Source organism: Ostrinia furnacalis, unplaced genomic scaffold (assembly GCF_004193835.3).
Source record: "Ostrinia furnacalis isolate ACB-3 unplaced genomic scaffold, ASM419383v2 OfSCF7014, whole genome shotgun sequence".
Lineage (NCBI taxonomy): Eukaryota > Metazoa > Arthropoda > Insecta > Lepidoptera > Crambidae > Ostrinia > Ostrinia furnacalis.
Window position 1 is genome coordinate 187,111 of NW_021137253.1, and position 13,509 is coordinate 200,619.

General features: G+C 38.3%; 1 protein-coding gene across 1 annotated transcript; it reads left to right on the forward strand.

Annotated features, from left to right (window-relative positions):
• The first annotated feature begins 9,760 nt into the window (after nucleotides 1-9,760).
• LOC114363194 (uncharacterized) lies at nucleotides 9,761-12,762 on the forward strand. Its single transcript, XM_028318846.1, has 2 exons — nucleotides 9,761-10,038; nucleotides 12,732-12,762. Exons 1-2 carry the CDS (start codon nucleotides 9,798-9,800, stop codon nucleotides 12,737-12,739), a joined length of 249 nt encoding a protein of 82 aa, XP_028174647.1. The 5' UTR covers nucleotides 9,761-9,797; the 3' UTR covers nucleotides 12,740-12,762.
• The last annotated feature ends 747 nt before the right edge of the window (nucleotides 12,763-13,509 follow it).

Consider the following 13,509-nt stretch of genomic DNA (forward strand, 5'->3'; position numbering starts at 1 on the left):
TTGTACTGAATAGGCTCCGAAACTACTGGACAGATTTGACAACATAACATAAAAATTAATAACAACCATTCATACCTACATACAACGAATAATTCCTAAAGTACCAGGGCAACATAATCATAAAGGAGCTATATCAAATTCTTCTTGGTTGATCCGAGAAATAAACATGTATCATAAATTAGCTCCTTTATGGTTATGTTGCCCTGGTACTTTATTCGTTGTATGTAGGATGTAGGCCCGGGGTATCGTGGGTCTGAAGTGAAATGTTTATAGGGGGTGCGCCAAAGTTCACCTAAATTTTCAACTCCGAAAATTGGAAGTTTTTTTTTTTTTTTTTTTTTTTTTCCAGTCATTCAGTCAAGTTCCAGAAACGAATCGGTCTATTCATTATTATTGGTTTAGGTTAGGTTAGAACTGTGGCCTTACGTTTTATTCGCGAAGAACGTACTTCTGTACGTAGTATTTATTATGATGATTCTATGGTATGAGTGAAAATATTATGGTAATGTTTAGGGATAAAAGTGTTATGATAAAAAACAGTAGGAGTTTAAATATATTTACATAAATGATATTATTAATTAAAATTTTCGGAAACATGAGTGTTATGAACATCGCAGGTAGCACTACAAATAGTATGAATGAAAACTTTAGGATGATAAATTTTAGGAAGAGTGATCATTCGGATTTAAAATCGTTAGGAAGAACAATTTCGGGTAAATAACTTTAGGTGAGCCAATATGGACCCGTTTATAGGCACTTACACACACACAAATTAAAGCTTTTAGGTAGGTTTTGATTTGTTTATAACATTTAAATTATTAAGTATTTTACAGTCTACTACTAGTTTTACAGTCGATGGCAGCACAGCACTATTTGTTGGTGGTGCAAGAGGGATTTAAAAATACCGTTTGCACCACCTGTGGTGCAGGCCGGTGGTGCAAAGGGTACAAAAGGCGAGTTACAACGTGAAGTCAACGAGATCCTACTACGACACGTAGCTCCTACTACGACGCGCAGCTCCTACTACGACGTGTAGGCTTAATATGACGAGACGCCAAGTTTGTCTGTCGTTCACCAAGAACAACGGGTTAACGCGAAAGATTCCACCGTATAAAAATATAAACAGATAAATATGTAAGATAAAAATAGGCAGTTAAATTAGAATTAAATTAATTAAAGAAAGTCACAATGTAACAGGACAGGCAATGCCTAGTGTGGAGGTCAGTCTTTTTTGTATGGTATTAGAGAATCTAGCAATAGATATTTTATTTCTTTTTAATATGTCTTTCAAGTAAATATCATTTTTGTGAATCTAGCAATAAATATTTTATTTCTTTCTATTATGTTTTTAAACCTATCTTCTTCTTTATAAATAAAAATGGATTGCTGTTCGTTAGTCTGATTAAAACTCGAGAACGGCTGGGCCGATTGAGCTGATCTTGGTGTTAAAATTTTGTCGTAGTCCAGGGTAGGTCTAAACGGTGAGCAAATAAGGAAAGATTTGCTTATTTATTGCTTTTAAGGCGGAACAGAGTTCGCCGGGTCAGCTAGTCTTTGAATAAATAAAATTATACTTTGTGAAACTCTAGCGACTCCACGCCGCTTCTGTCCCGGGACCACCCGCGGCGACCTCTCACGGCGTCCGCCAGAAAAGCCCACATTACCCGGGACAATCGAGTGCATAGACTATTAACCACGGCAAATGTTGTGCGCCACTTTAGCCATCGTTTACTCCATACTTAATCGTTGAATTATGGAATAACTATTAGGAAGGTTAGCATTAAAGACTTTTAGAAAAATAAGAAGAAATTAAATATGCAATGTTAGGCATATCATTGCTGGATTAAGAAAAAAATTATCACTAGGATAAAACAAATTACGCAACGGATTTTGATGCATTTTATTATAATAGACTAGCTTTTGCCCGAGGCTTCACCCGCGTGAAATTTTGTTTGTCATAGATCGTCATAAATTAAAGCCTATATGTTATTCTTATTATAAACAATAATACTGTAAAGTTTCATCAAAATCCGTTCAGTAGTTTTTGCGTGAAAGAGTAACAAACATCCAGACATCTAGACATCCAGACATCCACACAAACTTTCGCATTTATAATATTAGTAGGATAGAGTCATTCAAGAGGGAGGTTTATGTTTACTTACCATCCGTGCGAAGCCGGGGCAGGTCGCTAGTATTTAAATAAACTATCTTATGGAATTGAAAAAATATATAGGCAGATCGAAATTCCGTACTAATTTGTAATTTTTGTAATTTAAAATGGGATAAAATCTTCTCCTTAATATTTAACTAATGTCTTAATCGAAAAATGTAACTCGATTTCTTTATTTCTGTTTACCTAACCTAATTTTGAATTAGTACATAATACAAATAATCAATAATGCTCACAAGGACAACTTCCCTTCAAGCGCTTCAAGACAATTTTGGCAAGGTGTTGAGAAGAAGCGCTGCAGATAAATAACGCCCGTATTCACAAACATTACTATGAGGTCTCACAGTGCGCGTAGACGCACAGGGTGACACACGAACCAATCACAGAGCTCTATTCAACGCTGTGCGTTCGATTTGCTGCTTCACTTAAGCAAGCATCATTTATGAATACGGGCGTTATTCCCATTGTAACGTCGAACGTCACTAAATGCTGACGAAACAAAAAAATAATGAGACATCTTCAACATTTCAGGGAAAAATTATTAGGCAGGTTGGAACACGTTATTATTTTAACGCAATTATGAAAACGAACCCCTCATTTTGTATCTTTGCTATTTTTATTCCTTGGAATTCAAATTATATCATCCTACATCGCCACTTCTTTTCAGCACCAGCCCATGTTGTTCCGAAGTGGTGGTAGGGCAAGCTTTATGTATTTGGGACGTGTATAAGTGCCCTGAAAAGGGCCTATGTACTGAATAAACTAGGTATTTGAATTTTAACACAAGAAATTGCCCGCAGAATTGATAAACTCTAGTGTAGTGGGCAGTGGGCAAGGCATATAGCTCGTAGAGCTGATGGCAGCTGGAACAGAAAAGTTCTCGAGTGGCGACCACGAGCAGGAAGACTTAGTGTGAGCAGGCCAAATGACGTCCACTGTTGGACACGCGACTATTCCCACCTTTCGTTCCCACCGCTGCAACTCCTGTGTAGCCAGGATCTAAAGCTTGACCGCCAATAAAAACCAACCAGTGAAGGTCAAGTTTGTCCACAGCTGGACAAAGGCCTAAAGGATTTCTACAACGACCGGTCCTACGCTACCCGCATCCAGGCGCTTCCCACGACCTTCATCAGATCGTCAGTCCACCGAGTGGAAGGCCTGCTTACTAAATCTTCCGGTCATTTACTAGAGTTTTATTATGTGTTCACTGTATACTTGACTGATTTATTTCATCAAAAGACAACATCTTTTTACATAATTTCAGCGCGAAATTTTGACTCCATGCTCAATTTTCCATTTCATTTCATGACAAAATGGTGTTTTGACGAATCACATACATAATATTGAAATATTGATAACAGTTTATCATGGTCATTTACTTATTCACCCTGAATGTTGTTAGACTAGCTGTGCCCGCGACTTCGTACGTGTGAAAATAGTTTGAATAATATTGCCCGTTATTGCGACATTTTTCTTTAGGTACTGCTCCGCCCCTATTGGCCGTAGGGTGATGTTAAATAGCCTAAAGCCTTCCTCGATAACTAGGCTATCCAACACAAAAATATTTTTTCAAAACGAGCCAGTAGTTCCTGAGATTAGCGCGTTGAAGCAGACAAACTCCTCAGCTTTATAATATTAAGTAGAGAAGTAGAGATACTTAGTATAGATTTTTTAATAGAACACATTAGGATTAAGATTAGTGGATTCACTCGACTCTTAGGGTTCCGGGTTCGACCACCGTCCATTATTGTTATGCTATAACTGGTATCTTCACTTTCTTCTTACCATGACCTTTCGAAGTGATTAAAGAGAAATTAATGAAGCATTCGTTATTTGTATGAAACTTTTGATGGTTCCGTACTAATTTATCTGTAGGTACTTATTTAAAGTTAGAGTTAATAATAAATTGGACATTTTACACTACGCCTCTAGTCCCAAACTAAGCAAAGCTTGTACTATGGCTACTAGACCGTGGATGTAAACATATTGAAATACTTTTTTTTAATATCTATTTAGTTATTATCATCATTTCAGCCATAAGACGTCCACCAACGATTTCCATTCATATTATTTTCAGGATAATTTCGAGATTAAAAATAAACGTAAATACTGACGGATTTCACACTGGATGCGGCCTGCGGTCGGGTCAAAGTGAACGCATCCCGCATCACGTATGAAATTAATATACACAGAATAATGGTGGCAATAGGCAGGGCACATAGTACGCAGAACTGACGACCGATGGGGCAGCAAGGTTCTGGAGTGAAGGCCACGTACATACCGGAACACGCCACACACGTCCACCCATAAGGTGGACCGTCGACCTGATAAAGGTAGCAGGAAGGCGCTGGATGCAGGCCGCTACCAACCGGGTGATGTGGAAATCATTGGGGGGAGGCCTACGTTCAGCAGTGGACGTCCTGTGGCTGAAATGATGATGATGACATAAAATAAAAGTGTTCATTTCACTAATTCCGTCAAATGGTTTACACTAATTTCTACGGCACCCTAACAAAACTCCATTTGTATGCGTGATACTCATCGTTGACGTAAGTAATTCTCTTTTTCTTAAGTTATGATACTTTAATAGACATTATTAGATGCATTCTTGCCCTTCAGTTGAAAGTTACGACCTAATCTCACTCAGTCAGTGAGTTTTTTGCGGCGCTTCTTCTCAGCACTTGCCAAATGTTGGTCGCGAAGCGCTGGTAGGGCAAAACGATTATAGACTTGTGAAGGCTCCATAAGAGCAACACTTTTAAATAGTATATTTTTTAATTAGTCTTTTATTATTATTATTTATTTGCACTATCTATACTAATATTATAAATGCGAAAGTAACTCTGTCAGTCTGTCTGTCTGTCTTGCTTTCACGCCTAAACCACTGAATCGATTTTGATGAAAAGCATAGAGATATTTTGAGTCCCGGGAAAGGACATAGGATAGTTTTATCCCGGTTTTTGAAACAGGGACGCGCGCGATAAAGTTTTTCTGTGACAGACAAAATCCCACGCGTGCGGAGCGCTAGTTTAAATAAATTCAAATTCAAATAGTTTATTCAGTACATAGGCCCTTTCCAGGGCACTTATATACGTCTCAAATATAGCTTGCCCTACCACCACTTCGGGACAACATAATGGGCTGGTGCTGAGAAGAAGTGGCGGAAGAAACTCAGTCACTTAAGTCAATATTCTATGCAAATAAAGAAACTTTGAGAACTGAGGTATAGTGCGGCGCGGGAGGGGTGACATTGACATAATTAAGATAAAATATGATAGAGCATATAAATCTGAAGAAGATCTGAAGTCTCGCTGACGTTTGACGTTACTAAAACACCCTCCCGTGTCCCTCTCATACCTCAGGCACTGACTGAGCTATTCGCTAGACATATAAAAACTCGTACTGTAAAAAGGAAAAATTTGATTGTTTGTTTGTATTGAATATCCTCGAAAACTACTGGATCGATTATAAAAATTCTTTCACCATTAGAATCTTACATTATTTTTGAAGAACATAGGCAATACGAAGTTCGCTGGGTCAGCTAGTCTAAATTATAAAACTCAAAATATACAACATCAACGCACAGCTCAAACCACTGGACGGATCGAGCTGAAATTTGGCATGCAGGTAGATGTTATGACGTAGGCATCCGCTAAGAAAGGATTTTACAAAACTCCACCCCTAAGGGGGTAAAATGGGATTCACGCTTACGAAGTCGCGGGCGGCCGCTAGTTAAAGATAAATAATCTACATGTTTATATAGAACCTCCAATACTCTATTGGTTTTTTCGTGAATTTGTGAAAGCTTCGTCTCGTAAGCTTTAGCACCGGAAGCTTTTCATTCGCTAGTCGGATTAACTAAGTAAGCACATTACAAAGGCCCACTCTACGTAGAGTTGTGTTAAAAAACATACTTCATTTTATGTAGGCATTATTTAGTATGAAATGACTACAGACACACATAGTACGCAGAACTGACGGCCGATGGGGCAGCAGGGTTCTGGAGTGGAGGCCACGTACCGGAAAATGCAGCGTGGGACGTCCACCTACAAGGTAGACCGACGACATCATAAAGGTAGTAAGAAGGCGCTGGATGCAGGCCGCTACCAACTGGGCGATGTGGAAATCATTGGGGGAGGCCTATGTTCAGCAATGGACGTCCTGTGGCTGAAATGATGATGATGATTGTATCCCTTAGTCGTCTTCAGTAATAAAATTGGACAAGTAGGTAGGTAAATTCTCCGAAATATATGAAACTTTTCATATTTGTACGGTTTCTTAGGCACATTTAGAAATTTGATGTACGTAGGGAATTCTATACGAATCCAGAAAAAGAAAAGTTTTTTGTATGGTACAGGAAATACGATAGGTGACCTATTAAAGTTTTATTTTGTTTGTGTAGGATTTACTTTATTATTTTTGGATAAATAAAATCGTACAAAATAGGAAATAAAGTAGGACGGTGGTATGAAAGTTACGGTGTCAATAAATACATAGGTCTTTAGAAAGTCAAGAGGAGTTTTATTTTTAGGAACTTGAATAGTTTTCCAATTAAAATCTCAATATTACCTATGCACTTTTCAATAATTCAGTATCTTAGTACCTATTTAATTCGTGTTTTTACTGTACTTAAGTTTTAGATTATTAAAATAACTTATTTAATTAATTAAGAACTAAGATCTGATTAGGTAAATCAATGTCATATATAATACTACATGGTAGGTAGGTACTAAGTTTCTATTGCATAAAAACAAGCCAAACTTAATGCAAATAAATGATTTGATTATTTAGTTTGTCTTATTGAACTTTTTACCTAGTTTGGCATTCTACTTTATGACTTTATATCGGTTCTTTTAGCACTCTTTACGTAGGTGCTACAGATGTTTTCAAATCGTTGTTTTTTCGTAGAGTTAGCAATAAAAACAAGTTGTTTGCGTGGAGCTAACTGTCTTGTTTGCCCACAACTTGGATCCTTAACTTTTAGGTACTTTTAATGCTCTTCATTGGTCTAGTACGGTAGAGACTTTAATTGTAAGACTGTTTGTAGACATCCATTTTTCCACCGGACGACGGACCGTCAATAAACGGATCCTTTGTTTGTTTTAAATTTTCTCACCGGACCTACGAGTATGTCCGATACGTACACACGTTCATTATACACCATACACCACCGCTAAGTTAGGCGAAAAAAATTGGACCATTGTTGTCGGGTCAAAAAAAGGGTGACACACGAACCAATCACAGAGCTCTATTTAACGCTGTGCAATCGATTGCAAGCATCGTTTGTGAATACGGGCGTTAGGAGGCGTTAGGATACTATAAAATCGGTCATGAAACTTTGTTGTCAAACAAAATAACTTACAACTTGTCACAATAAGTACCTATTCGTCTCTATGACGCAATTAAGAAATTGTTACAACGCGCCATTAAATTAGTTTTAGAACTATAATCAAGAATTTAGATCAGTTTCATTTGCAATGACAAAATAGGTAACAGCAGTTTACGTTCCTATAACCAAAATATAAATATTTAACGCACTTTAAAACTGGGCAACTATTTTAAAATTTATTTGTGTACCTTTGTGTCTACTAAGTGAAATAGCTATTTTATTTTTCTGATAAAAATAAGAAGTGAGCATTTCCTTAATAAAATGGCTACATTTAAAAACTTACTCAATATTTCCTGCGGTCAGTGCCTCGGACGTTCCGTTAAAATAGGTAATTTTATTTTAAAATATCAGGGAATTTTTCACAGTTCGAAGTTTAGACTTTTAAAAAGCTAGATTTAATATTTTTTTCCTAAATATTTATTAATTCGATAGGTATACTCCAGTAACTATTTTGTAGACCATGTCTACAAATGTAGTGTAGGTAAACCTTCTAGATGGACCGACGATCTCAAGAAGCTACAAGTGAATGGATTACGGCCATAAAAGTTGAGGTCAAACAGCAAGATTCTGGAGTGGAGAACAATACAAGCGGAGAGCGTAGGACATCCACCCACAAGATAGATAGATGACCTCATGAAGGTAGCAGGAAGGCGCTGGATGCAGGCCGCTATCAACCGTGCGATGTGGAAGTCATTGAGGGAGGCTTATGTTCAGCAGTGGGCTTCCTGTGGCTGAAATGATGATGATGAAGCTAATCTGATAAGTAAAGATTTTCCTTAATTAGATTCCGGGTGAAGCTCGCTTCCACCTTCGGCCTGATCGTCACTTACCATCAGGTGAGATACAGGCCAAGATTAGCGAATCCAATCAATTCTATTATTTTCATCATCATTTGCAATGACAGTTTAACTTTCCCCCGGGACAAACTAGGCCTTCACTGGTTGGGTTATTAGCGGTCAAGCTGTAGATCCTGGCTGCACAGGAGTTGCAGCGGTGGGAACGAGAGGTGGGAATAGTCCCGTGCTCCCGCCATCATCATCATCAAATCATTAAGTTCACTACCGGAACAGGACTCCCTCTATTTTATTTACCAGAAGCAAAGATGTATCTAACTATTTATAGCCTTCTTTTTTGATTCAGAATCGATTAAGTTTGGATAAATCTTGAGTTCTCAATTGACATTTGACAGACGTCAAAGATTCCAAAATAAAAATAGTCTGGATTTTCAAGGTAAAATATTTTTCTCATTTTTCTATTAGAACTAGATAACTAATTTAGAGGAAAGATTTTTCTGTTTGTATTGAATACACTCCGAAATACTCCGAATACACGGGACCGATTTTGAAAAGTTCTTTCACCACCAGAATCCTACATTTTCTGATAATCATAGGCAGTACGAAGTTCTGAACATTGTTGTCCATTGCTGAACATAGGTCTCCCCCAATGATAATCCATATTGCCCGGTTGGTAGCGGCCTGCATCCAGCGCCTTCTTGCTACTTTTATGAGGTCGTCGGTCCACCTTGTGGGTCCTAAGCTGCGCTACCTATCCTAGTTATTTCTTTATTTTCAGATCAAACCAATAATTCTGAAGCGAACCACACCATGAATCTCTATGGCCTCTTGAAGAAAATTCTCCGGCGATTCGCAAAATTTTACTGAACCAATGTATTTGATTAAATTCCTTCTGTTTATGTACAGATACAATATAAATTGGCAGAGCGAATTTAGGAAACAAAAATTAGGATCTATATTTCACTTTTAACTCTGCTTTTTAAACTTATCTTATTCGAAACAGACCATGCTTCTATCCATATGTGTAGATTTGTTGAATTCGACCTACAGTGCCATAGCGTACTATTACTCACAATACAAAGCGTCACAGCTATCCACTATTATACCCAGAGCAAGAAACTACATTCACAATTACAATAAACCAACTTTTGAATAATGCGGAATTCAGTCTATTTTTGATTCAATTCAATATCAATCCGCTCCGTTAATTTCCAATCCACCCGGTTATACAATCCGATCAGTTTCGATTCAATCCAGTCGGTTAACTTTCAATCCAATTCAAATTCAGTCCACCCGGTTAATTCCCAAGCCACCTGGTTTCCTTTCAATCAGCCGGTTAACTTTTAATCCATACCGTTAACTTTCAATCCATAGCGTTAACAATGCCCCTCTCTAAGTCGTAAATTAAAGCATTCCCAGTTTCTTTCATCTTGAAAATATAACTATGAATTATAGTCAAATAAAAAAACTAGATGAAGAAACTTTAGAAAAACTGACTGAAGGCACAGGGCCCAGCGACCAATGCCTGTGTTCGATACTAGCACCGCCTGATGGTGAGAAAAAAGGGTTCAGAGCATCAATCAAGAAGGCACTAGCGTCGTTTGGAGGAAGAGGCGGGAAAAACAGAGCGGTGTACGGACAGAATAGCGTTGACATACCACTTACTTTTTCAAAGGGAGGAAAAGGTACGTTTGGAACATGATTTGTCATTTGGGCATTTCTACTGCACGGTGTATTTTTTCTCAATTCGGTGCTAAAATTTATATTTAGTTTTTTAAGTAGTTTTAATACAAAAAAATAAATTTTACTCCATTCTGAATGTAAAAATAGCATTGTCACTAAATATTGTGAAGTGGTTTATGAGAAAAGTTAAGCACCGAATTGAGAAAATGAATCACGGAATTGAGAAATGAATCTCCAAACATAAAAATCGCTCCGCAAACTTAGAATTGACGACATTATGAAGAAATACCTAATGTATTTCAATAATCAATATAATAAATACTTAAAACGTTTTGATATCTGACTGCTGGTCTATTAGTTAGATGGTTCATTTTAGGTTTATGTGTCTGAAATACCAATGGAATAAAACAAAAATCCTAATCATTATGTTTATTTTTTTAATAAGGAACTATAAATAAATTCTTAATGTTTATATATTATTTTAATTTTATTTAATTAAACAAATAAATACATAACACAGGGTCTCTTTGTTTATTTATTCTTAACCTTAAACATATAACAAATATTGCAAGACCCAAGAGCTAGATTGACCTGCCACTATACCGAAGATAATATATCGGACGTCAGTTTGTACACGATTAAAATGGCTCTCAAATAGCTGAAATACAACAAGGCAGGCACCGGGTATTACGGCATCATGGCTGAGCTTCGCCGGTACTAAAGGCTCTACAGAAGCAGTTCAATTCCGTCATTCTCGAAGAAAAAACGCCTTCGGCATGGCAAAGAAGTGGTGATAGCATTATAGACTCATCTCACTTATGAGGCGTGTTTACAAGCTGTTTTCGAAAGTCCTTACGAATCATCTCGCTCGACGACTTCCAGTCTTCCGAACAAGCTTGTTTCCGAATAGGCTTTAGTATTATGGTACACACACAGGTACGCTACGGCAGATTATACAGAAGATCAAGGAGTCGCGATATCGTGGATGATATCGGAGTCATGGCTGAGACCTTGGAAGATCTAAGCACAATGCTCGATGGCCTCCGTAGAGCCTCTCAACAAGTGGGTCTCAAAATGAACATGGATAAGACAAAAATCACGTCAAATGTCCGTGTTGCACCCACTCCTCTGAAGGTTGGAGACTACACTCGAAGTTGTTGACAATTGTGTATACCTGGGACAAGAGTCCAGAAAGTTAGGTCCAACTTTGAGAAAGAGGTCTATCGCTGAATTCAACTCAGCTAAGCATCGATCGGGAAGCTTCGCTATTACGTCTGAAATAACGCAGTGTCTTAAGACAAAAGTCTTCGACCAGTGTGTGTTGCCAGTGATGATGTATGGATGTGGAACGTGGTCGCTTACTATGAGCCTAATAAGAATCAGAAATGTGAATATCGGCAAGAGAACCAAAGTGACCGGCATAGCCCGCAGAATTGCATAAATCAAGTAACAGTGGGCGGGGCACATAGCTCGTACAGATAATGGCTGTTGGGACTGAGAAGTTGTCGAGTCAAAACCACGGACCAGTGAGCAAGCCCCCCACTAGGTAGACCGACGATCTGGTGAAGGTCGAGGGAAGAACCTGGAAGAATTATTTTGATAAGATAGCAATAGCAGTGTATTTTTTTTAATGAAACCTCAAAAAATAAGTTTTATTGTCTTCTGTCCAATGACTGGTAGTTCACCCTATTATTATGCTCTATTGATTTAATTAATATTTTAAGATACACAAACAATTTATAGCACAATAAAAGTCTCTATTTTTCATTTAATATCAATTCGGTGTACGTGTTTTCTCAATTCGATGCCCCATATTCCGCGGAATTGAGATCCACGGAATTGAGGAAAAATCACATTTCATCAAATTACTCGAAAATATTATAAATTACAACAATTTCTTACAAACGTAATGGCAGATATCAGTTAAATACTTAATTAATTCAGCAGTGATCTCATTAAATACTTCATGAACATTATTAATGTCGCACACCGGTTTGAGAAATGACCAGTGACCAAAAATACTGAGTGATTTCAAACCTCTGAAAAATGCTCCTCAAAGCGACAGATCCCTCTTTTATACTGCTCGACCACTCGAGTGCAACTGCTAGTTAATGGGAATCAGTCGTGGGTGTTCGTACTGTGCGTAGTTAGTGATATAGAAGCACAAAAGTAAAAATCACGGAATTGAGGCACACACTTCGGACAAAATTTAAATGTGTTACTGTATTAAAACCCAAGGACTTACAATAAAGAAACTCATTTATAAGGCTTTATTAACTATCCCTTGTTCTGTGAATGTGGGTATCATAATGGGTAAGTTATTATTTCAAAAGTTATGAAGCAAAAACGAGTAAATTCTGGAAACCGGACACTCCATTTTAGGCCAAATTTCGCCCGTTTTTGAACTTTCGGATTTTTTTAAGGCGAGATGTAAAACCTGGCGGTGTTCTAAATATGCTCTCCATCAAGTCAAGAGTCCTATAAATACGTGTGATTTTTTTCAAGTCCGTACTTCAATTTTAAAGGTACTTTTTTCGCCCCAGTAGGTCGATCGGTCGTCCCCGTAGAAATGCCCATTTGTGAATCTTCACACATACAGAGAGAGATAGAAAAGAGAGAGAGAGAGAGAGCTAGTGTAGATATAACTCTCTTTCTATTCTTCTTCTGACCTCTTTGGAGAGCGAGTTCGTTTCAGCCAAATGACGTCCACTGCTGAACAAAGGCCTCCCCCAAGGATTTCTATAACGACCGGTCCTGCGCTGCCTACATCCAGGTACTTCCCGCGACCTTCACCAGATCATCGGTCCACCTAGTGACCAGACACTACGTCTACCGGCCCGTGGTCGCCACTCGAGAACTTTTCTGCCCCAACGGCCATCAGCTCTAAGAGCTATGTGCCCCGCCCACTGCCATTTCTAAGTTAGTTATTCTATATTTATAAAAGCGAAAGGTCACTGATTGACTCACTCACTCATCACGAAATCTCAGAAACTGCAAGTGCTAGACGTCTCAAATTTTGCATGGGGGTTCCTTTTAGAACGTAGGTGCTCACTAAGACGGGACTAAGACAAAATTCAACCCCTAAGGGGCTAAAACGGGATCCACGCGTACGAAGTGGCTGGCTATAGTCTGGTCCGTAAGCACGTAGAATTTTGACCAATGACCCCATGCTACCCATCCTTATTGCTCGCGCGTAATTAAGTTGCTATCGCGCTCGCACACTCACTGCGGGTGCCAGTCGCACAGTCGCGACAGCAATATAATTACGCGCGAGCGATAAGGATGGGTAGCTAGGGCCCTAGCGATAAGGATGGGCCGGCCCAAGTAACATTTTACTCCATTTAAGAGTTCAATAGTCGTTCACATGTACTCCACAAGCTGTGTATGTCAGCTGTATACGAGCTGTATAGCTTGCTATAATGCTTTTATAGAACCAGTTTGGGCACAAATTAGACAGCTTTAAGTTCACTATG